Source organism: Fukomys damarensis, unplaced genomic scaffold, assembly GCF_012274545.1.
Source record: "Fukomys damarensis isolate Sample0158 unplaced genomic scaffold, DMR_v1.0_HiC HiC_scaffold_33, whole genome shotgun sequence".
Classification (NCBI taxonomy): Eukaryota; Metazoa; Chordata; class Mammalia; order Rodentia; family Bathyergidae; genus Fukomys; species Fukomys damarensis.
The window spans coordinates 23436599-23459874 of NW_022900945.1; the positions used below are offsets into that span (position 1 = coordinate 23436599).

The 23276-nt window shown below is 34.7% G+C and overlaps 1 protein-coding gene and 1 pseudogene across 4 annotated transcripts in view; one reads left to right on the forward strand and one right to left on the reverse strand.

Moving 5' to 3' along the window:
• The window catches only part of Znf326 (zinc finger protein 326), a 45422-nt gene extending 27688 nt beyond the window's left edge, over positions 1-17734 (forward strand). For 2 of the 4 annotated variants that reach the window (XM_033758258.1, XM_019206144.2), the window contains exons 7-8: positions 516-611; positions 16687-17732. In XM_033758258.1, the coding sequence (XP_033614149.1) occupies positions 516-611; positions 16687-17028 (438 nt within the window). In that variant the 3' untranslated portion in view covers positions 17029-17732. Of the gene's footprint in view, positions 1-515; positions 612-16686 lie in introns of all 4 variants that reach the window. The other 2 variants (XM_019206141.2, XM_033758257.1) reach the window with 2 other exon arrangements.
• Positions 17735-18580: 846 nt separating this feature from the next.
• Positions 18581-18757, reverse strand: LOC117284082 (annotated as a pseudogene).
• Between the last annotated feature and the right edge of the window lie 4519 nt (positions 18758-23276).

Genomic DNA, 23276 nt, shown 5'->3' on the forward strand with positions numbered 1-23276 from the left:
CTTCATTTAAATCATATTTCTTTAGGTACTTTGAGAATATAATCTTTTCTTAATTTTTGTCTTTCTCTTCTCTTGATACTCCCTTGACACCTTTTTTGGCAACTAGACATTTTATATTATTAGCTTTTCTCCCTCTAAAGTCTGTGGTAATTGTTGCATAGAGAAAGACTACTTACTCTTGAAGCATGAGAAGTTATTCTATTGATAGCATGAAAATTAGTACTTAAGGGCTGAGGAGGTATATATAGAATTGAAGATACAGAAGTAATTATCTATAGTAGATGTAGACTTAGGATATTTGGGGCCTGAGTGTTTTTATTTAAGTTGATTAGCTTGTGGATCTTCATTGTTTAAACCCATAGGTGATTTAGATTGTGGTCCCAATAGCTGTTGTTGCTCAATGGCTTAATTTGTTGTAAAAGGAATCAAATGATTTGGGTATAGAATGTTTTAATTATGTAAATAACTTTATGACATGGCTTCCTGGTACCTTCAGTGTATTTTGTTTTTCATAGGCATATAAAGAACAAATAAAAAGAGAGAGTGTCTTGACTGCTACAAGCATTTTAAATAATCCAATAGTGAAGGCCCGGTATGAGCGTTTTGTTAAGGTAAGATTTGGGGGCAAAAACTTTTTTAAAAATACTGTAAAAATAAAAGAATTAAAATAGTGACATATTAATAACTCCTTGTGTTATTTATTTATTTACTTATTTGTTTTGTTTTGTTTTTGGTACTGGGGATCAAACTTGGGCCCTTGTGCTTACAGGGCAGGCAGCAGAACCACTGAGCCGAATCCCCGGCCCTTCTTGTGATATTTAAACATAGTGCAGCATATTGGGAAGAATTTTACTTTTTTAAAAAAATCATTTTTTCTAATTGTTGGGATTGTGAGGGAGTAGAAAATGATTTGTCCTTTACAGAGATGGATAGAAGTTGAAAAATGTCAGCTTTATCCTTGGTTAAAAAATCTGAATGGAAGACTACAAGGGGTGATCAGAGTATGCAGTGAATGTTTTAAGGTTTAAAAAAAAAAGCTGTTAACAATAAAGGTACATTGCCCCTCAAAGTTTTCCTGCTTGCTTCAGACACATACATCACATTGTTCTTGCCACCTTCTTGAAGCATTTCTAGAAGTTCTCTTTTCTGAGAGTCTTCACAAGATCTAAAAAAGTATGGTGAACGCTACTGCCAAGTGAAAGCCAGTCTCCTAGAAACATTAGATTATCTCCTCATCCACCTTATTCACTGGATCTGGGACCAGGAGACTTGGGGCTCTTCCACAAAGTCAAAATGACTGAAAGGTAAATGTTTTGAATTCATTCATACCTCCCAACAGCACTTTCACCTGCTGAACTCAACAGTTGATCAATCCATTGATGAAGATAGTGCCCACATTATCCACACACCCTCCAAAAGCTTCATGTCAGAGTGCCTGAGAGTTTTGGGGGATAGTCCAAAACCAAACCATAACAGCAGTTAAAAAAAGGACTTCCATAACTACTTCAGAAAGTAAAAAGAATGATGGGATATATTCAAAGCAAGGAGGTTTAGATTGAAAGAGATTAATGACAGTGTATCTTTTAGTGCAATAAATTTTTAAAAGTTAAACATTCACCATACTTTTAGATCATATCTCATCTATCTTAAATATGTATTTGCTGAGGTCTATGTTTGACTCTAAGTTAGACTTATCTCCCCCTAATTTCTCTTACTGATCCAGCTGTCTAGACTTCCCCTAGTTGACCTGGCATAGAATAGAATATACCGTTTGTACTGGTAGGATAACCCAGAAGGGATTGAGTCCTGCATGTCCAGTTTTCTTTGTTTTGTTTTGTTTTTCTGGATAGATCTTCCTTTTGCCATGGATAAAAGTTAAAAGGAAAGCAGGAGGTCAGATAAGTTTCTCCGGAGGATACTCCCTCATGCAATCAGGGTAGGAGAAAGATTTGCCTCTGATACTAGGAAACTCAGATGTAAACAGTTGGGTATTCCTGGATTGCATTGTTACTCAGGGTTTATCTTTTATATTAAAGATTGGACCCCCCCCACCCCATTGAACCCAGGGCCTTTGCACTGAGCTACATCCTCAGCCTTTTTAAATTGTTTTTGTTATTTTATTATTTTGAGAGAGGATCTTGTTAAATTGTCCAGAATGGACTTGAACTTGTGATCTTCCTGCTTTATCTTCCCAGAGTGCTGGTATTCAGGGATGTGTTATCATGCTTGGCTTTTTTGACTCTTTTACATAAAGTTTATTGTGTACAATTACTGTACAAGTAGGAGCATACCATTTTCAGGAAGTTAATAGAAATGTAGAGATGAGCTCATAAAATAATACCTAGTTTTAAATGATTGTATGCTGAAGAAAACTGTTATGTTGATGATTTACAGAAGTCTGTTATTTATAGCAGTAAACATTTATTTTATAAGTAAAAGAAGTTTATGTTGGCTTTTGTGTTAACACAAAACTCTGAAATGTATTTAATAATCATTAAATATACCCTCAGTCAAGTAACTTCCAAGTTAAATAGTAAGGTTTGAGTTGTTTCTTTGGGATCTGTTTCTGTTTCATTAATTGTATTTGTCACTGTTTACTGCATTATTGGCATTTTTTTAAAATGTATGCAACGCTATGTCAGTTATAAACATCAATGTCACTGGCCTCAATTCACCAATCAAGAGAAATAGACTGGCAGAATGGATTAAGAAGCAAAATCCAACAATATGTTGTGTACAAGAAACACACCTAGTGCAAAAAGAAGCCCATAGACTGAAAGTGAAAGGATGGAGAACAATTCTCCATGAGACAGGAGCCCAGAAAAAAGCAGGGGTCTGATTCACAGACAAAAGTAAATTTCAAACCTAAACTGATTAAGAGAGGCAAAGAAGGCCACTACATCCTTGTAAAGGGAACAATTCAAGAGGAAGAGATGACAATCATAAACATACATGCACCAAATATTAATGCCTCCAACTATAAAACAAATATTAAGTAACATGAAAAGCCAAATAAGCACTAATACAATTGTAGCGAGGGATCTAAATACACCACTATCACAAATAGATCATCTAGGCAAAAAAATCAACAACGAAATACTAGAACTGAACCAAGCTTTTGAACATATGGACTTAATAGAAGTCTATAGAGTGTCCCACCCCACAAAATCAGAATATACATTCTTTTTGGCTGCACATGGCTCATTCTCCAAGATAGACCACACACTGTTTCATTGAACAGGCTTGAATAAATGCAAAGAAATTGAAGTTATCCCCTATATATTATCAGATCATAGTGCAATCAAGCTGGAGATCAATAGCATAAGAAACTGTAGGAACTTCACAGACACGTGGAAATTGAACAATGCTCTCCTGAACAATCAATGGGTCACAGAGGAAATTAAAGAAGAAATTAGACAGTTTTTATAAATAAATGGTAATGCCATTGCAACATGCAGGACTCTATGGGGCACAATGAAAGCAGTTCTGTGTGGAAAATTCATAGCATTGAATGCGCACACTAGGAAAACAGAGCGAGCTCAAATAACCTAATGATGAATCTTAGACTCCTACAAAAACAAGAGCAAGAAAAACCCAAAGCTTGTACAAGAGAGGAAATTATAAAGATTAGAGCAGAAATCAATGCAATGGAAATGAAGAAAACAATACCCCCCCAAAAAAAAGAATCAAAGTTGTTTTTTGAAAGAATAAATAAAATTGATAAACCCTTAGCTGACCTTGTCAAAAAAAGGAAAGAAAAGGCTCAGATCCATGCAATTAGAATTGAAAAAGGTGAAATCACAACAGATCCAACAGAAATCCAGAGGATAGTCAATACTTATTTTGAGAACCTGTACTCTAATAAAAAACACAGAAGGAATGGACAGATTTCTAGATTAAGAATTACCAAAGTTGAACGAAGAAGACAATAAATTCGAAACACCAATTACAATCAGTGAAATTGAAAATGTAATTAATGCTATTCTTTACCAATAAAGAATAGCCCAGGTCCTTATGGATTCACTGCTGAATTTCACAAGACATTTAGAGAAGAATTATTGCCACTACTCTTTAAACTTTTCAATGAAATTGAAAGGGAAGCAGTACTTCTAAATTCATTCTTGGAAGCAAGTATTACATTGATTCCAAAACCAGGGAAAAACCCAACTAAAAAAGAACTCCAGGCCAATCTTAAGGAATATAGAAGCAAAAATCCTCAATAAGATACTAGCAAACAGAATACAGAGGATCATCAAGAAGATCATACATCCTGACCAAATCGGATTTATTCCAGGATGGTTCAACATACGTAGGTCAATAAATATAATACACTATATTAAGAGAATCAAGGACAAAAACCATATGATCCTCTCAATAGATGCAGAAAAAGCATTTGACAAATATTCAACACCAATTCATGATAAAAACCCTGCAAAAAATTAGAATAGATGGTCTATATCTCAACTTAATAAAGGCTATCTTTAAAAAACCAACAGCCAACATCATATTAAATGACCAAAAACTGAAAACCACATTAAAATCAGGACCAAGACAAGGATGCCCACTATCACCACTCCTCTTCAATATAGTTCTGGAAATATTAGCCACAACAATTAAGAGAAAGAAATTAAAGCAATAAAGATAGGAAAGGAAGAAGTTAAACTCATTATTTGCTGACGATATGATACTCTACATTGAAGATCCAAAATATCTACCAAAAGACTTCTAGACTTAATTGACACTTTTAGCAGAGTAGCTGGATACAAGGTCAGCACTCGGAAATCAATAGTCTTTTTGTACACAAATAACACTCACTGAGAGAGAAATTAGGGAAACAATGCCTTTCACAATGGCATACAAAAAAATGAAAAAGCTAGGAATCAATCTAACAAAAGAAGCAAAAGACCTCTACCCTGAAACTATAGCACTCTGAAAAAAAGAAATTGAAGAGGATATAAGAAAATGGAAAGATATCCCCTAGTCCTGGGTAGGAAGAATCAACATAATGAAAATGGCCATACTACCACAACTGCTATACAAATTCAATGCAATGCTAGTTGAAATTCCAACAGTATATTTCATAGAACTAGAAAAAATAATCCAAAATTTCACTTGGTAGCATAAGAGACCTAGAATAGCAAAAGCCATCCTAGGCAACAGAGACATGGCAGCAGGTATTACCATTCCCAATTTGGAACTATACTATAAAGCCACTGTGATAAAAACAGCATGGTACTGGCAAAGAAATAGACCTGAGGATCAGTGGAATAGATTGGAAGACACAAAAACAAATCCAGATGTACTTAGCTAACCATCTTTAGTAGTAGCAAGATAGCCTCTAATAAATGGTGTTGGAAAAACTGGATTTCAACATGCCATAGATTAAAACTAGACCCTTATCTTTCATACCATGCACTAAACTAAAATCCAATTGGATTGAAGATCTAAATATTTAAAAAGTCACTAAATTTGCAGGAAGATAAGTTAGGCAGAACTGTTGAAGATAGTGGCATAGGAAAAGATTTTATGAACAAATCCTCAGTAGTACGGGAAGTAGCAGAAAGAAGAAACCATTAAAACTAAAAGACAACCTACAATGTGGGAAAAAAAATTTTACCAGCTGCTTCTCAGACAAAGGACTAATATCTAGAATATATGAAGAACTCAAAAAAAATATTGCCCCCCCAAATAAAGACCAAATTCAAAAATGGGTATCTGAAATGAATAGATGAAGTAAAATCCTCAAGTGAATATATGAAAAAATGTTCCACATCACTGTTTATTCTAGAGATGCAGATGAAAACAACACTGAGATTCTGCCTCACCCCACAAAGAATGGCTGCTATCAAGAAATCAACCAATAACAAATGTTGGTGGGGTTGTGGGGAGAAAGGAACCCATCTCCATTATTGGTGGGAGTGCAGACTGGTACAACCACTGTGGAAATCAATATGGAGATACCTCGAAGAGCTAGGTTTAGAAGTTCCATTTGACCCAGCCATCGCTCTGCTGGGTATCTTTCCAAAAGAATTAGAAGAATCATATCACAGTGATATATGTGCACCTATGTTTTATAGCGGCATAGTTTGTAATAGCTAAAACTTGGAAACAGCTCAGTTGCCCATTAGTTGGAGATTGGATAAAGAAGATATGGTTTTTCTATAAAATGGAATACTACTTAGCCATAAAGTATGAGAAATTAGTGTCATTCATAGGAAAATGGATACATACTGAGGATATACTCCTAAGTGAAATAATTAAGTCACACATGTATAAATACCAAATAGTTTCTCCAGTTTGAAAAACTGTAATTGTACATAAGATCCTAATGGTACCATTGACAATGCAAAATAGGAAGAAAAGGGCTAAAGGTGTAGGGGAAATGGGAAGGGTAGGGGAAAGGTAATAAGGGAAAAGGGGAAAAAAACATGAGAAAATAAAAAAATGGAAATAAAGTATTTGTAAATAGGGAAGGGTGGAGGGGTGAAGGGAGGGTAGGGGGATAAGGGTAAAAAATGAGAACCAAGACCTGTCATGTAAAGGTACAAGATCCCAATGATGGATGTAACTGTACTGTATACCTAAAATGTACCGATTAACTCAATGAGGAAAAGAAAATTTATGCAACTCTTAATTGAAATACAACTTTTGGCAGATATGGCATGAAAAAGGCAATAACTAAAGACAGTAGCTAAATTAGAAAAAACAAGGTTAGTGTTTCTAGAAGTTGGTGGTTTCTGTAACTTTTAAGGAAAAAATACAAGATAGATTTTGATGGGGGGCAGTGCTGGGTGTTGAACCCAGGGCCTTTGTATGAAGTTACTTTTTGCCCTTTTTACTTTAAATTCTGAAACAAGGTCTCACTAAGTGGTTAAGTTCCTTAGGCAGGGCATGAACTCCTGCATAAGCCTCCCAGAGTGCTGGGATTACAGGAATATGCTACAAAGTTTGGCATAAATTTCAGTTTGTATATAGTGTTTTCAGGCACATAGTTGATTCACTGTATGCAGCAGGAAAGTGTCTTGCATAAGTAGTGGAAGCTCCTAAACTAGGGGAACCTCCTTTACCCCATTGCTCTGAATGTGGTCCCTGGAACAGACCCCTGGAAGACCTGGGACTCATTAGAATGCAGAATTCCAGGTCGTAGGCAGGCCTTCTGAGTAAGAATCTTCATTGTAACAAAATCTCAGGCAGTTTGCCTTATTAGCATTCCAGAAGCTCGGGTATCACATTCAGCAACTGCCCTTTTTTCAGCTTTTCTTTTTGCTCTATTCGCTGTTGTCATTCCCCAGAAAATTTTCTGGTAGTTGCTCTGGTCATAGCTTAAGACATTCTCTACTTTCAGGTGCTCTTATTCCGACAGTACCCTTTTAAACTTTGTACTCATTAAAGTAATCACATTATTAGTCTCTTCTTATTTTTCAGTTGTGTCATCTTATTCTACCTGCATTATCTGCCCTGGCTATTCATGATCGTACCTTACAATGTGTAATTCTGTTTTTCAAAAATTCTTTGTTTTCCACCATTTTCCAATTCCTTAGCACTATTCCACCTATTCCACCTGTAGTAGGCTTTATTCATTCTCTCTTGCTAGCAAAAATATCTTGGAGGTTGGGGTTTTGAATATAGCAGAGCAGCTTATTCACTGTAATTTATTGAAAGTCAGCCCTCAAAACAAGGATTTGCTAAAAATGGGGGGGGTGAGAAGTAAAATGTTAAAACAATGAAAAAGAAAATAAAAGTGAGAAAACAAGGTAAGAAAATAAATACCACGGAGCTGGAGATAGTGGCACATCCTATAGTCCTAGCTACTAAGGAGGCAGTCAGTGGCTTCTATAACTTCTTCACACAGTCTTCTCTTCTAGTATATATAGTGCATATTGAAGTCATTAGAAATGTGTTTTTGCTTTTGGTTCGTGTATTTTTTTTCCCTTTTGTTGTCAGGAAAAAATAAATCCTTTGCTCTTCATCTGTGTTCTTACATTAGTGTTCTTTCTCTCTCTCTCTCTTTTTTTTTGTACCAGGGATTGAACTCTGGTCCTTGCGCTGGCAAGGCAGGCCACCGAACCGCTGAGCTAAATCCCTGGCCTGCGTTCTTTCTTTCTTTACTTGCATCTGATATTTTCCTGATTAATATTTGTCATCCCCAAACAGATATAGTTGTGAATTCCGTTATAGACTTTGACCCTCCCTATTTTGTGTGTCTTCTCACCATACCTGAAAAGATTGTTCATCTTTTACATTGGGCTTTTCCTTTTATTCACTCTGTAACTAATTAGGTAGTTCTCACCCTGAGGATTGTATTAAAATTCACCCATGAAGATATCATCAAATATAAAATTACTAAGGTTCTTTTTTATACCATCTGATAGGGTTTCTTAAAAGTTTGAGACTGGTATTGCTTGAAATGCTTTTTATTTTTTAAAATAAATTTTACTTTATCCTATCCCTCACCCCTCCCTATATATAAAAGCTTTGTTTCCATTTTTTTCTCCTTTTTTTACTTTTTTCTTCCCCCTTCCTTCCTTTTTTCCTTGCCTTCTCCTTTGTTTATCTTCCCATTTGAACACTTTCTTCCTATTTTCCATCATTCATTATACATTTCAGTCCTTATTTCCACTTTTGGTGTCTCACACCAAAAACTTTGGAATTTACACGTGTCTGATTTATATCACTTAAGAATATGGTCTCAAGGTTCATCCATTTAGCTATAAATGTCTGAAGCGTATCCTTCTTTATGACACAGTAGTATGCCATTATATTAAAAAACCACATCTCTACCATTCCTTGGTTGATGGGCATTGGGGCTATTTCCAAGGTTTACCTATTATAAATTGTTGCTGTAAACATGGGTGTTCATATGTCACTATGGTATGATGCTTTTAATTCTTTCAGGAAAATACCAAAAAGGGGAAATTTTTGAGAAATCCTCACACTGATTTCCACCAGTCTACACACCCACCAATACACAACAGTGGAGAATGGTTCCTTTTTTCCCACAACCCCGCCAGCATTTGATTTTGGTTTCTTGATAACAGTCATTTTTTGAGGAGTGAGTGAGAATCTCAAGAGTTATTTTAATTTGCATTTCATGAATGACCAGTGTTGATGTCCATTTTTTTATTTGCCATTTCTGTTTCTTCATCTGCGAGGTATCTCTTAATTTCAGTTGCCCATTTTTGGATGGGGTACCAAAATAGGGAGGTCATTTTTTTTTTGAGTTTTTATATATTCTAAATAGTCCTTTATGTGATGAATAGCTGGTAAAAGTTTTTCCCAGTCTTGGTTGTCTCTACTTTGTTGTTGATTTCTCTTATGCAAAAGCTTTTTAATAAGATGATGTCCCAGTTGATTTTTTTGTAGTATTTCCTGTGTGGTCTGGGTTTTGTTCGTGAGTTCTTTGCCTCCTTCTATGTTCAGTCAGGCATTCTACCTACTCCTCTCTTTCAGCAGATTTCGTGTTTCTGTTTTAATATTTAAATCTTTAATCCATTTCGATTTTAGGTTATTGCAGGGTGAAAGACACGTGTCCAGTTTCAGTCTTCAGCATGTGGAAAGCCAGATTTTCCAGCACCATTTATTATAAAGAGACTGTTTTTCTTCCAGGGAACCTGTTTGGTTCCTTTGTCAGAAATAAGGTGGCTGAGTATGTCTGGAGATGTTTGTGCATCCTTTAGTCTGTTCCATTGATTCTCAGGTCTGTTCTTTTACTAGTATCACAGTACCTTTGTTAGTATAATTTAAAGTCAGGGATTGTGATAGTCCCTGCCTTGCTCTTGTTGCTCAGAATTGCCCTTGATATTGTAGGTTTCTTGTTGGAAATGAATTTTGGGATTGTTTTTTCTAATTCTGTGAGATGTACTTTTGGGATTTTGATTGGAATTGCATTGAATTGTATAACAATTTTGAAAGTATGGCCACTCTCACTTCCTATCCAAGAATAAGGGATATCTTTCCATTTTCTGATACCCTTTTCCATCTTCTTTTTCAGAGTACTGTAGTTTTCAATGGAAAGGTATTTTACTTCATTAAATTGATTCCTAGGTATTTAATTTTTTTGGATGCTGTGAAAGGAATTGTTTCTCTTAATTTCTATCAGTGAATCTATTTGTGTACATGAAGGCAATTGATTTTTAAGTGTTGACTTTGTATCAAGCTATGCTCCTGAATTTGGTTATCAAATCTATAAGTCTTTTGGTGGAGTTTTTGGGGTCTTCTGTATAGAGTAGTATCCTTTCATCCCCAAATAATGATAATTAACTTCTTTCTTTCCTGTCCTTTTTCCTTTTACTACTTTCTTTTGTCTAATTGCTCTAGCTAGTGTTTTTAGAACTCTATTGAACAAGAGTGGTGACAGTGGACATCCTTGTTATACTCCTGACTTTAGAGTGAACACTTTCAGTTTTTGTCCATTTAGTATGATTTGGGCTGTTGGTTTGTCATATATGACTTTTATCAGATTGAGATAAAGATTATACCTATTTTCTGTAGGTTTTTGTTTTTTTTTTAAATCTTGATGTGTATTGGACCTTGTCAAATGCTTTTTCTGCATCTATTCAGAGGATCATATAGTTTTTGTCTTTGGCTCTGTTAATGTAATATATTACATTTATTGATTTGTGTATGTTGAACCATCCTTGCCTGGGATAAAACCCGCTTGGTCATGGTGTATAACTTTCTTGATTTCTGAATTCTGTTTGCCAGTATCTTATGGAGGATTTTTTGGTGTTCATTAGGGAGATTGGCCTTTAATTCTCCTTTTTGGTTAGATCTTTCTGATTTTGAAAAAAGGGTAATGCTTACTCCTAGGAATAAATTTGGGAGTATTGCTTCCCTTTCAATTTCATTAAAGAGTCTCAGGAGTAGTGGTATTATGTCTTCTCTAAACTTATAGTAGAATTCAGCAGTGAATCCATCAGGGTCAGGATTTTCTTTGTTGGTAGGTTTTGAATTACATCTTCAATTTTATTGGCTGATACTGGTTTATTTAGAATTTCTGTATCTTCTTGATTCAGGTTTGGTGATTCATATGTATCTAGGAATCTTTTTTTTCTGTAATTTCCATCTTATTAGAATATAGGTTCTCAGAGTATGATTTTTGCAGGGTCTGTTGTGATTTCACCCTTTTCATTACTAATTGCATGGATTTGAATCTTTTTCCTTTTTTTTAATAAGATTGGCTAAGGGTTTGTCAATTTTATCTAATCTTGTAAAGAACCAACTCTTTGATTCATTGATTCTTTGTATTGTTTTCTTAGTCTCCATTGCATTAATTTTTGCTCTGATTTTTATAATTTCCTCCCTTATGAGCTTTGGGCTTGACTTGCTCTTCTTTTTCTAGAAGCTTCAGGTTCAACATTAGATTGTTTATTTGAGCCAAGCAGTCCTCATAGGACTGCTTTCATTGCGTCCTGTAAGTTCTGGTATATTGTGTTTTCGTTATTAATTGTAAAATTTGATTTCTTTAATTTCCTGTGTGATCCATTGGTGGTTCAGGAGGGTGTTATTCAATTTCCTTTTGTTTATGAAGTTCTTGTGGTTTCTTTTGCCATTGATTTCCAGTTTCATTGCCCTGTGGTCTGATAATATATGCATGGGATAATTTCATTTCCTTTGCATTTACTTAAGTATGTTCTGTGAGCTATATGTACTCTATTTTGGAGGAAGTCTCTTGTGTAGCTGAGAAGAATTTATATTCTGATGTGGAGTGGAACATTCTGCAGACATCCACTAAGTCCATTTGTTCAAAAGTTTGGTTCATTTCTAATATTTATTTCATTGTTGATTTTTTTGTCCAGTTGATCTATTTGTGATAGTGGAGCATTGAGGTCTTCCATTACTACTGTATTAGTGCTTACATGATTTTTCATGTCCATTATTATTTAGTTGGGTCCACTGCTATTCAGTGTATATATGTTTATGATTGTTATCTCTTCCTCTTGGATTGTTCCCTTTACAAGGATATAATGACCCTTGTCTCTCACAATCAGTCTTGACTTGAAATCCACTTTGTCTGCAGATAGAATAGCTGCCCCTGGTTTTTTCTGGGTTTCTGTCATATACAATATTATTTTCCATCTCTTGACTTTCAGTCCATGAAGTTCTTTTTGAATCACATGTGTTTCTTGTGTGCGGCAGGTTGTTGGATCTTACTTCTTAATCCATTTTGCCAGTCTGTTTCTTTGGGTTGGTGAATTGAGACCATTAATATTGATTGGTTATTTATAACTGATATATATTGTCTTACCTCTGTCATTTTATTTTCTTGTTTTTTGCTTTCTTTCCTTTTCTGTTTAATTTCTTGCCTTTTCTGATGGATTCCTTCTGTTGGGGTTCCTTTGTGTCTCTTTCTAAAATATCCTTCAGAATACATTGGAATGCTTATTTGGTGGTCATGAATTTCTTCAGGTGTTCTTTGTCATGTGAGCTATCTTATTTCTCTATCAATTTTGAAAGATAGTTTTGTAGGATACCTCAATCTGGGTTGGAGGTTTTTCCTTTAGGTCTTGAAATACTTCACTCCAAACTGTCCTTGACTTGAGGGTTTATGTTAACAAGTCTGCTATGACTCTGATGGGCTTTCCTTTGTAGGTGATTTTGTTTCTTTTCTCTAACAGCTTTTAATATTCTTTTCTTCTGTTGAATTTCTGAGATCTTGACTCTTATATGCTGTGGGGATTTTAAAATGATGATGATGATGATGATGATGATGATGATGGCTAATTGGAGTCTTACATGTGTCACTTATCTGTATGTCGAATTCTTTTTCCCTGTTTGGAAGTTTTCTGCCGTTGCTTCTGAGAACAGGTTTTTTTTTGTTGTTGTTGTTTTTGTCTTTTGCGCTATCCCCTGCTTTTTCTTTTCTTGATACTGGGGTTCAAACTCGGGACCTTACATTTGTGAAGCAGGCAGCACCACTGAGCTTAATCCCCAGCCCTTCTGCTTTTTCATTGACTCCAGTCAATCTTATGTTATTCTTCTCTGCATCATCTAGCAGCTGGCTGATTGATTTCTCATGGTCCCTTGTTATTTTTTAAAAATCTCTTTCATGATTGCTAACTGCAATCCTGTTGTCTATGTCTGATAGTCTGTCCTCACATTAGCTCATTCTCATTCTGCTGTATGTACTTTCAGTGGAGCTTTTAAGCTCCTGGGCATCTGTTTGAATCTGTTTCTTGGATCCCATTTCTTTCCTGTATTGGGTGTTCATGGTTTCTGTCATGTTCCTGAATTGGTTTTTTTTTTGTTGTTTTTTTTTAAACCTGTTTCTACTCTAAAGTCACTAAGCATGTCTTTCATTCTGGTCATCATCTCTGGTATTATCTGGAAAATTATCTTTGCTTCGATTTTTTTCTATAGCTTTGTTACTTTTGCTGTTACTACTTCAGAGAATCCAGGTGGGTGGCTTTCAGATTGGTCCACTTCTTTGCCTTTGCTGAGCTGAAAGTCTGAGGGAGGTTTCATCTTGTTTAAATGTCTTCAATTTTTTTTTTCTTTTCTTTTTTGTTTGTTTGTTTGATTCCTGGGTTGATGTTTGTAAATTGTTTATAAATTGCTTATGACAAGTAGCTTTATGGCCAGTGTTCAGAACCCTTAGGAAATGACTATTTCTCAGAAATGTCTTCCATGTATAGCTAGATTTTGGGTTTTGAGTGTTGCAAGATCCTATTTGGGATGAGAAATTTCTGCCTACTTGACCCAGCTGCCAGGTCTTTGGCACTGACCTATAGGTTGTTTTTTTGTTTTTTGTTTGTTTGTTTGTTTGTTTGTTTTTAAGACCCTTAGGCAGTCTCAGTATTGGTATACCAACTGATTAACACAATTATGTCACCTTGGCTAAAGTAATACAATCAACAATAAAAATAACATCAAATGCAGCCTAGAAAATGACAAATTGTAGCCATTAATATGGCAGTTTTACCCTTCAGGATCATGGGGGTAAAAAACAGAAATAGAAGAGGAAGATATCAGAAGCAAGGTGGGAGGACAAACTTGAGGAAACTGGTGAAGAAGATGGGAGAGAGAGAAAAGGAAATAATAAAAACAAGAACAGAACAACAACAACAAAACTAGAAACCATGTTGAAACAATCAGCAAAAACTAAAACAAAATAAATAGAAAAAGAGAAGTGCTCCCAAGTCAAGGTGTGTCTTTCCTGTCACTGTTAGGCAATGTGGGCAGACAGAGTCCAGAGCCAAATTGATTAATCCCAGCAAGCTAGCTGCAGCCTTATAGCAAAGTAGTCAGTAATCCCAGCCAGCCTACCCCTTTAGTTCCTGTGAAGTTCAGGCCAGTTTCTGACTATGAGGCTGGAACCAGATTCCTTGAGTGTGCAGCAGTCTGTGTGTTTATTGCCTACTGGAACTCTGCTCCCTGACCTCCTGCTGACTTGGACTCTGCACCCACACAGAGGCACCAGGAGCCTCTACATGGAGTCTGTTTGCGGCTGTTCTGAGTTCTAAGCTCAATTGGCCCCTCCAAGATGGCTACTGGCCAGTCACCTTCTCCTGGGTGGGGTCTGAATCCAGATAACTCACCAGCCTCTGCAGTCTGGAGCATCCATGGCTCCATTCTCTGGAGGCCTATGGCATCACCAGTGTCACAATGCATCTGCAGGTTCAGCCCACTGTTCCCTTGCCTAGAGTCTGGGCTATGGGAGAGTGTGCTGCTTGAGTCTTCCCTCTCTGTTAAAGTCTCTCTCTTCACTCTCCCTGTAGATTTGAATTCTCTCCTCAGATCCTTCCTGAATCCCAGGGACCCACATCCCTCCTCCTTCTCATGCTACTGTATTCCAGTGTCAGGATACCAAATTTCAGAAAGGCTTTTTCTCTACTGCTCACCATTCTGCTATCTTCCTGGAAGTCTGCTTTTTAAATATATAGGTTACCAGGCTTTTGCCCTAGGAATTTTGATTTAGATCTGGGATTGAGTCAGGAATTAATAATTTTAGCAAGAGCTCTAGCACTTGGCTAAATTGAAATCTCAGAGTAAGCAACCAGGCTTGCAATTTTTTCAGCAAGCTTTACAGGAAATTGCGACAATATACTCTTGGATAGCTACCGCTGACTCCCACATACATCATATTTTTGAAAGTGCTCTTGCTTAAGACTCAACTATTGTATCTAGTGGCCCTTAACATTTTTTCAACATACAGTTGTTTATTTTATATATACAAAAGTAAATCTTTAAGAACTTTTATTCAGCTTTAACAATGATTTGACTCATGGCATTTTTCACTCCTTTTCTACTTTTGTCTGTTTGCCTTATTTGATATTACTGATGTATCACTTGTTCTCTTTGCCTCTCCCTCCCTCTCTCTTTCTCCCTCCCTCTCTCCCTCTCTGTCTCCTTTCTGTGACTGTTTCTCACTGTGTAGTTCACATTGATCTTAAACTCACTATGTAGCCCAGGCTGGCCTTGAGCTCACTGCAGTCCTGCCTCACTCCAGGCTTTGTTTCACTTATTCTTGAAACTCGGTTTTGGCAGATATAGTACCATTCTGGTTTCTGCTGCACTGAGTGTTCTTTTTTGTCTAACCTCTGTCCCCACATATGGGCATTTTCCAGGGTTTTATTCTGAGCCCTGTTTCTACTCACTCCTTCAGTTCTACCTTGGATTTGGCTCATATAAGACCTTGACTTCACTATGAACGCTCTTGAAGAAATTCACACATAAAAGTACTGTACTCTGAACTGTCCTCTCATTTGAGTTATAAATTTATAGCTGCTGGTTAGACAGACATCTTAATTTCAATTTATATAGTACGCAGTTCTCTCTACCCATTCTAATTTACCTATTCTTTTAATACTGTTGCTATATCTTTTACATTTTCCTTTTCTGAGCTCTTAGAATAGCCCCCTCATTAGTACTCCCCTCCCCTTTTTTTGGCTGGGGATTGAACACTGGGCTTCCTAAGCACGCATTCTACCTCTGAGCTACACCTCTAGCTTCAGTATTGCTTCTCTTCTGCTCCACTTCACCCTGCACATTCATATCTGTTCATTTTAAAATAAAGCATTGGTCTTAATACTGTTCAATAACTTGTAGTGCTTCTTCATTTCTAGGTATACTAATATAGTCTTCTGATGTGATCCAATTTAAATTTATATGAGATTCAACCTATATACATAGTTATTAAAATAAAAATTTACCTGTGGATGTTTACTGAATGAATGAATGAAAGACTTCAATTTTTTTTAAAGTGAAAGTAAGGCGTATTTAGTAGGTAAACAAGGTACTTATTTGTTTGAGGTTTAAAGAGATCCTACAGCATTAATACACTGAATAGTTATGGAATTAAATAGAGTGCAAATGTTTGTCTCATCTGTTTTATTTCTACCAAAATCCACATATTTGTCTTGTCTTTCCTGTATGATATGATTTTAGAAATTCTGTTAAGTATTCTAGTACTTTCGCACTCTAGGCAGTTAAGTACTCTTTAAGTATTCCAGTTTGTGGAGTATAACAGTGATTTCAGGAAATTACATATCCAAATTGATGTAAAGTATGTACTCAGTAAATATTTACTGCATTTGTCATAAGTGAAAAAATTTTAGCTAATATTTAATTTTCATGACAAATAAAAATTTCACTGCAAAAATAAATTGTTTATTTAAAAGCTATTTTTCATCACTTCTCGGCCTTTTGGCTAAGATCAAGTGTAAAAGCTATTTTTCATGTTTTTAGGGTGAAAATCCTTTTGAAAATCAAGATCATTCTCAGGATCAGCAAATAGAAGGAGATGAAGAGGATGAAGAAAAGATTGATGAACCTATTGAAGAGGAGGAAGAAGAAGAAGAGGAAGAAGAGGAAGTGGGGGAAGCAGAAGAAGTAGAAGAAGTGGAGGAAGTGGGAGAAAGTGAAACAATAGAGGGAGAGGGTGACACAGAGGGAGGGGAGGAAGGAGGAATAGCGAGTGAGGATAGAGCAGAGGGGGAAGTAGAGGGAGCTGGGGAAGAAGAGGAGGAGGAAGAAGCAGCAAAGGAAGAGCCTATTGACTTCCCTGTTGAGCAACCTGAGGAAAATTAAGTATGCGGTATTAGATTTAAAAGGATCTTTAAATTTCTGTCCTAATGTGGAAAGGGAGGGGTAAGAGTTTTCATAGCTTAAAATAATGAACTAACACCCATGTTGCATGCATTCCACACATTGAAATTGTTTTATATAATTTCTAAATGTTTGACATTTGTTTAATAAAATGGAAGTAATACTATTTTTAGTTTAGTTTTTATAGCTACCAAACTTAGAAGATCCAATAAATTGTTTGTATAATTTTTAAGCTTAATTTTTATTACTTCATTGGTGTTAAGGATAATACATGTATATTGTTAGTATATCTTATTCTAATCATTTGAACTTAAATGCTGCTTTTGAATACATTTTCAAGTAAGCATTGATTTTTTTTAATACTTACCCTAGACAAGATAAATTGGGCAAGTATTGTGTGTTCTGTGTATTTTTTTTTAACCATTGTAGACATTGATTAGTAATTTGTGTTAAGATAGCTTAAAAGCTTTTTGTGTACGTTTCCCTTTGTAGCAATAAAATTTTTTTTAACAGCTTTCTCCCTGGATTAGCAATTTAAACTCTTGATCAATTAAATGCATACTTAAAATCATTATTTGCCTTAATGTATGAATTCACCTCACAGGTATTTTGAAATGATTGAGAAGACTTGAATTAAAAATTTTTCTCAATCATATTTTTAAAGTGTAACTAAACTATATTTTTAAGCACATTTCAAATAGAGGTCAGTCTGTAATTTACCTTGTTTATAATTGTCTTAGTTTGTTCTTTTTCCTTGTGCCTGTGTCAAACCTTGGAATCTTCCTGAAAATACATTTGAATATGAATAAGTTTTCCACAGTTGTGTTAGTTTTTTTGTCAGTGTCTTTGCCCAAATATCAAAGCTACAAATATTTTTTCTTTTTTAAAAAAGAATGATTTCTGTTTGAAATATTTTTTTAACTTGTTATGGCTTCTTTGCTTCCATATTCAACAAGAAAACATACGACTGATAGATAATCTATGGAGTCATTTATTTTCAAATGACCATCTATGACTGGAAAGCAATACTCTTAATGAATCTTGAGTCTTTTCTAAGTGGTGCTTTTTGAGTCTTTACTAGGACCCCTTTTAAGAAAGGACTCTTTCAATAAAATTAGCTCTTCAAAAATTTAAGGTACTAGATGTATAAATGTGTGAGTATGTTAAGTAATATAACGCATGAAATGAATGTATGGGTATTTGTAAAATTTCAACTTGGTTCTTTTTTTGTGTATGACATAAAACAAGGCTTAAATGAGTTTTTTTTTTTTCTGACCATCACTATTATTTTTTAATAGTGACCTAGGTTTGATTAGCTTTAAGCTAGAAAAATCCAGTAGGCACTTAGATCCAGTTGAGCACTTTGGACCAAGTGAGGGAAGGTCAGTTGAAGACTAAAGTTTGTATCTTTAAGAATAGTAACACTTGATTACCTTCTTCTTCCTCCTATATTTTAAAGTACTTGTGGAAAGACTAAGGTAAAAAAAATAATAGATTTCTGTGAGTTTTAGTATTTGGTTCTTTTGGCATGACATTGGGGTTTTTAAAGTACAGTATCTCTGGTAACCTAATTAAGACATGAAACTTGAGAAGAGTCTTAGATAACACAAATCCTGTGTAACAGCTTCTAGTTAAATGTTTTAGAATGAGAAAATTTTTTGTGGGAAGCATAATTCTACACTTGATCTTAGCCAAAAGGCCGAGAAGCGATGGGAAGCATAATTCTTTATAAAGATTAGCTTATTTGTAAAATACTAATAAAGTCAAATTCAAATTTTATGTATATTCCATTGGATGTTTTATAGATTTTTTTTAGTCCGTTCTACAAGCAGATTAATTTTTATGATCCTTGGTCTTTATATCTTCATTGCTTTTATAATAAGGATTCATATAATTCCTTTAATCACTTTTCAACTTCTATTTTCCAATGATTACTTGTTTCTTTATTAAAAAATGAGACACTAATTTAATAACCAAAGAAATTTACCTATGATCTGTTTGAATTTTTCTAAAAGTGAGAGTTTAAGGGTTCCACTCCAGATTGACCAGAGTTTATTATTTGGAGGTAATGTATTTTAATGAGTGTTCCAGGTGATTGTGATGGTAATAGCAATTGCCCTTTGGGAACATTAATAGGCCTCTCAAATTTTTGGTGCCTATGATTCTCATATGAAAATAGGAGCTTCTGCCCTTTTGTAAGTACACTTACGTGTGGAGGACTCTCTGCAATGCTTTGTGAAAGCATTGGAAAAATCTGTAATAGACATATGGTCCAAAACTAGCTTTTAAAAAATTTAGTTGTGAATTAGGACTAGTGGTTTTCTTGCATAACAAACTTAACACATAGGAAGAAAAAAAAAACTACAAAGGCAAATATTGGCAGTGTATGTTCAAACATATTTGAGAATTGTTTTTGTTTGCAAGAGAAAAACATTGTCAGGTTATCTTACCTACAGTATTTAACATTTGTTTTGCAATGAAATTGTCTGTTTTGAATATAAGCTGACTTTTTTGGTGGTAAAATATACGTAGCATTTAATTTACCATTTTTGAATGTCCAAAATTGAGCGGTATGAGCACAACTTTTATTGCGGTTTGACATCTGTACTTTTTTTTTTTTTTTTTTTAGGGACAAGGTTTTGCTAAGTTGTCCAGCTGGGATTTGAACTTGGAATCTTCTTGCCTTATTCTCCAAGAGTACTGAAATTACAGCACCTGGGTTTGATATCTATTAAAGTGTAGTGCAAAGTATGAGTTTAGGAGAGTTCCAGATCTTTCAGTTAAGTTACAGAAAAATTCAGTGATAAAAAATTTTAATAATAAATTAATTACCACACTAGAAAACAATCAGATCATAGTGAAACCAAGAGAGCCAAAGAACTGACAAACACATACATATAGATGATAATTAAATTGGTGGCTGTAGTGTGGTAATCTAGGTTTTTTTTTTTTTTAAATCTAGTCCAATCTCTGGGTTCATAGAATTCCTCTAAGCTAAAGCCATAAATACCTTGCTGCCTGCCAACTAAAGTGAGACATAGAATATATAGAATGTGTGTGTGTGTATGTATGTGTATATATATATAATATGAGACCTAGTGGTCAGAGAGCTCTCATACCTGCTGGCTTTCCACTAGTGTTTTGATGTTACATTTTTCAAGGGCTGTGAAAAAAGTATATGAGAGACTGTCTGGAATCTTTGCAGAAAAGGTGTAAAAACCTGTAGGCTCTCTCTAACAGATTCACAACCAAGAAGCAATAAACACTTATTACTCTTTTACTAAGAGCAACATGAAAGAAACCAAACTTAAAGAATTATTGGAGAAACAATGTAGAAAAAAATAGATTTATAGTAAATGTACTTAGTATTATATGAAATAATTAGTACTAATTATTGATTTATGTGTAAATCATATTACATGATGTTATCAAAGTCTTCAAGGAGATTCAGTGATGGCAAACCTTTCAGAGACTGCCCAAACTGAAACCCAAAACACTTATCACAAAGTGCCAACACTGTCCCACTGTACATTGTTACATGATGCTCAGATGCTGGTGTGATGCTAGGGCAACTTGGCTCAAATGGCAACAGAGGGCTCTGCATGCCTGATGTAGCACAAGTGTCATAGCTTTGCCACCACTGTTCTAGAAGTTACTGCTGCAATTTAAGATCCAGAAACTTAGGGAAAAATTATTGTAAATTTTAAAATTGATTAATATCTAGGGTGCTTAGTTGAATAAATATGACTGAGAAATTATTAAGCTAGAATTTTGGCTGAAAGAATCCTACAAAAATGTAGAATATCTGTTTCAGAGTTTTTGTCCAAATTATTGTATGTAGTAGTTCCAGAAGATAAATAAAAGAATAAGAAAAAATTCCGGTGAAAGATTGGTAATAAAAGGTTGAAATAATTGAGCAAAAATACGGAAAAATACAGAATAAACCTTGATAAAATTTCTGTAATCCCATTTTTAAAAAATCTTAAAATGTCTAAAAAATAGTTTACCTATAAGGGGAAAATTTCATTGATCTCAGACTTTTTATCTGTATTGGCATGCTAGAAGTTACAACTATTTTAAAGTTGTAAGGGAAAATTATTTTGAATTTAGATTTTTTACCTTAAGTCAAACTGTCATCTAAAGATAAGTGACAACACAAGGGTGTTTTAGCAGTCTTAGAACATGCAGGGATTCAGAAATTAACTGATGAAAGTGAAAATAGAAGGAAAAAATGGAAACAAAGCTTCTGTACATAGGCAAGGGAATGAGCTTGAAGGCAGGAATGGGATAAAATAAAATTTATTTTAAAAATTAAAACCAGGAAGCAACATCAAATTACAGTATGTAAAGTGGGTAAACAAGATTGACAAATTTGCCATCAGCATAGCTAAGTTTGTGCATAGCATTCAGAAGTCAGATCAAAATTGAAACATTTTGAATCATGAAATTCATTTAGTGTATATATTTTCAAATATTGTGAAACAAATGACCATGAAGCTAGCCACAAAGAAAAAAATTTCTTTTTGTTAGACAGAAACCATAACAGATTTCATACTGTCATCCCAGTAGAGAAAAACTAAAAATTAGTGGATCACAGTAAGACCATTAATAAAAAATCTAATCAGATTCAAAATGCTTTTGTAATGCTCTCTTTAAAAGGAAATAGCTGAATTTTAGGAAAGATTTAAGCTGTTCTAGATTACTGTAATTACCAATTAAATCTTAAGGAATGATTTGCCATGAGAAAGTGGGGTTTACCCAAATAATGCATATAATCAAATGCAACACTAGTAGAAAGTCTGTAGACTGAGGCGGGAAGATTGTAGGTATGAGCGAGCCCAGCCTGTGAAAGCAACTCAGAGAGATCCTGTCTCATAAAATAATAATAATAATAAATGAATAAACAAATAAATAAAAAGGACTAACTAGAGATGAAGCTCAATATGAAATCTTTATATTCAGTTACTAGAACCTGAATAGAATTTTTTTTTTTTTTGGCAGTACTAGTGATTGGACTCAGTACCTTGAGCTTGTGAGACAGGTGCTACACCACTGAGCTAAATCCCTGGCCCTAAAATTACATTCTTGAATTAAAAGCTATGAATATTAATAAAATAATCAATTTCAAAATTTAAAGGCAATTTTAGTCACTTTTTTGAAATCACTTCTACATCTGCATAAAAGGTATTGCTATCCTAAAGTACGTTTCTTTATTATATATCAGTAATAGGCCTTAGTACCTGGATATATTAAGCAAAGTCTGTTCCTAGTGAAGGCCATTGTCATCCACAACTTAAAAGTTCAACAGTTTTTAACCTGCGTTACAGAAATGTTTAAGAGTGCTGTTCATGGGTCTCAAAATTTACAAAAAAATATGGAGTCCATACAAGATCGCATTTTGATTTGATATGGAAATGGAGCTAATGTGAGTGAAACAATAACAGGAGACAGACTAATTTACAGAAATAGAAGCCGGATGGGAATTTTTTTTTCTTTTTTCTTTTTATTGAGTTTATTGGTATAATCTAGGTATACAATACAGTTGCATTCATCATTGGGATTCTGTAACTTTATATAATAGGTCTTGATTCTCATTTTTCCCCCTTGTCCCTGCCATCCTTTCCCCCCCTTCCCCTCCCCATTTACACAAACTATTTCCATTTTTTCAGTTTCTCATATTTTTTTCCTCTCCCTTATTACCTTTCCCCCACCCGTCTCACTTTCCCTACACCTTTAGCCCTTTACTTCCTATTTCACATTATTAATTATCTCATTAGGATCCTGTGTACTATTATAGTTTTTCACACCAAAGAAACTATTTGGTATTTCAGTTAAAGAAATCTCTGTATGAACATTAAAAATAGGGAATTCTAAAATAAAACTAAAAAGGAAAGCAAAAGACAAAAGACAATGATGTAAGATTAAAATAATCCTTAATTCTGGAGATGAAAATGGTCCCTGAACATATTTAAATTGCTTCTTGCTCTTATAGTCTTATTCTTTTTTTCATTATTTAGAGAATACTTTATTAGTTTCTGTAATCAAACCCATGTAGATATGACCTTACATATTTAGTACGAAGTGTTACCCCTGTACAAATAGAAATAAAAATAAATAAATTAACATTTCTAGACCAATATGGCTGTCCATTTCTGTACAATGCCAACTCGACACAGTAAATTGGGATGACTTTTTCCAAAGTTGGCAGCACTGTTAAAGTTTCCCAAAAT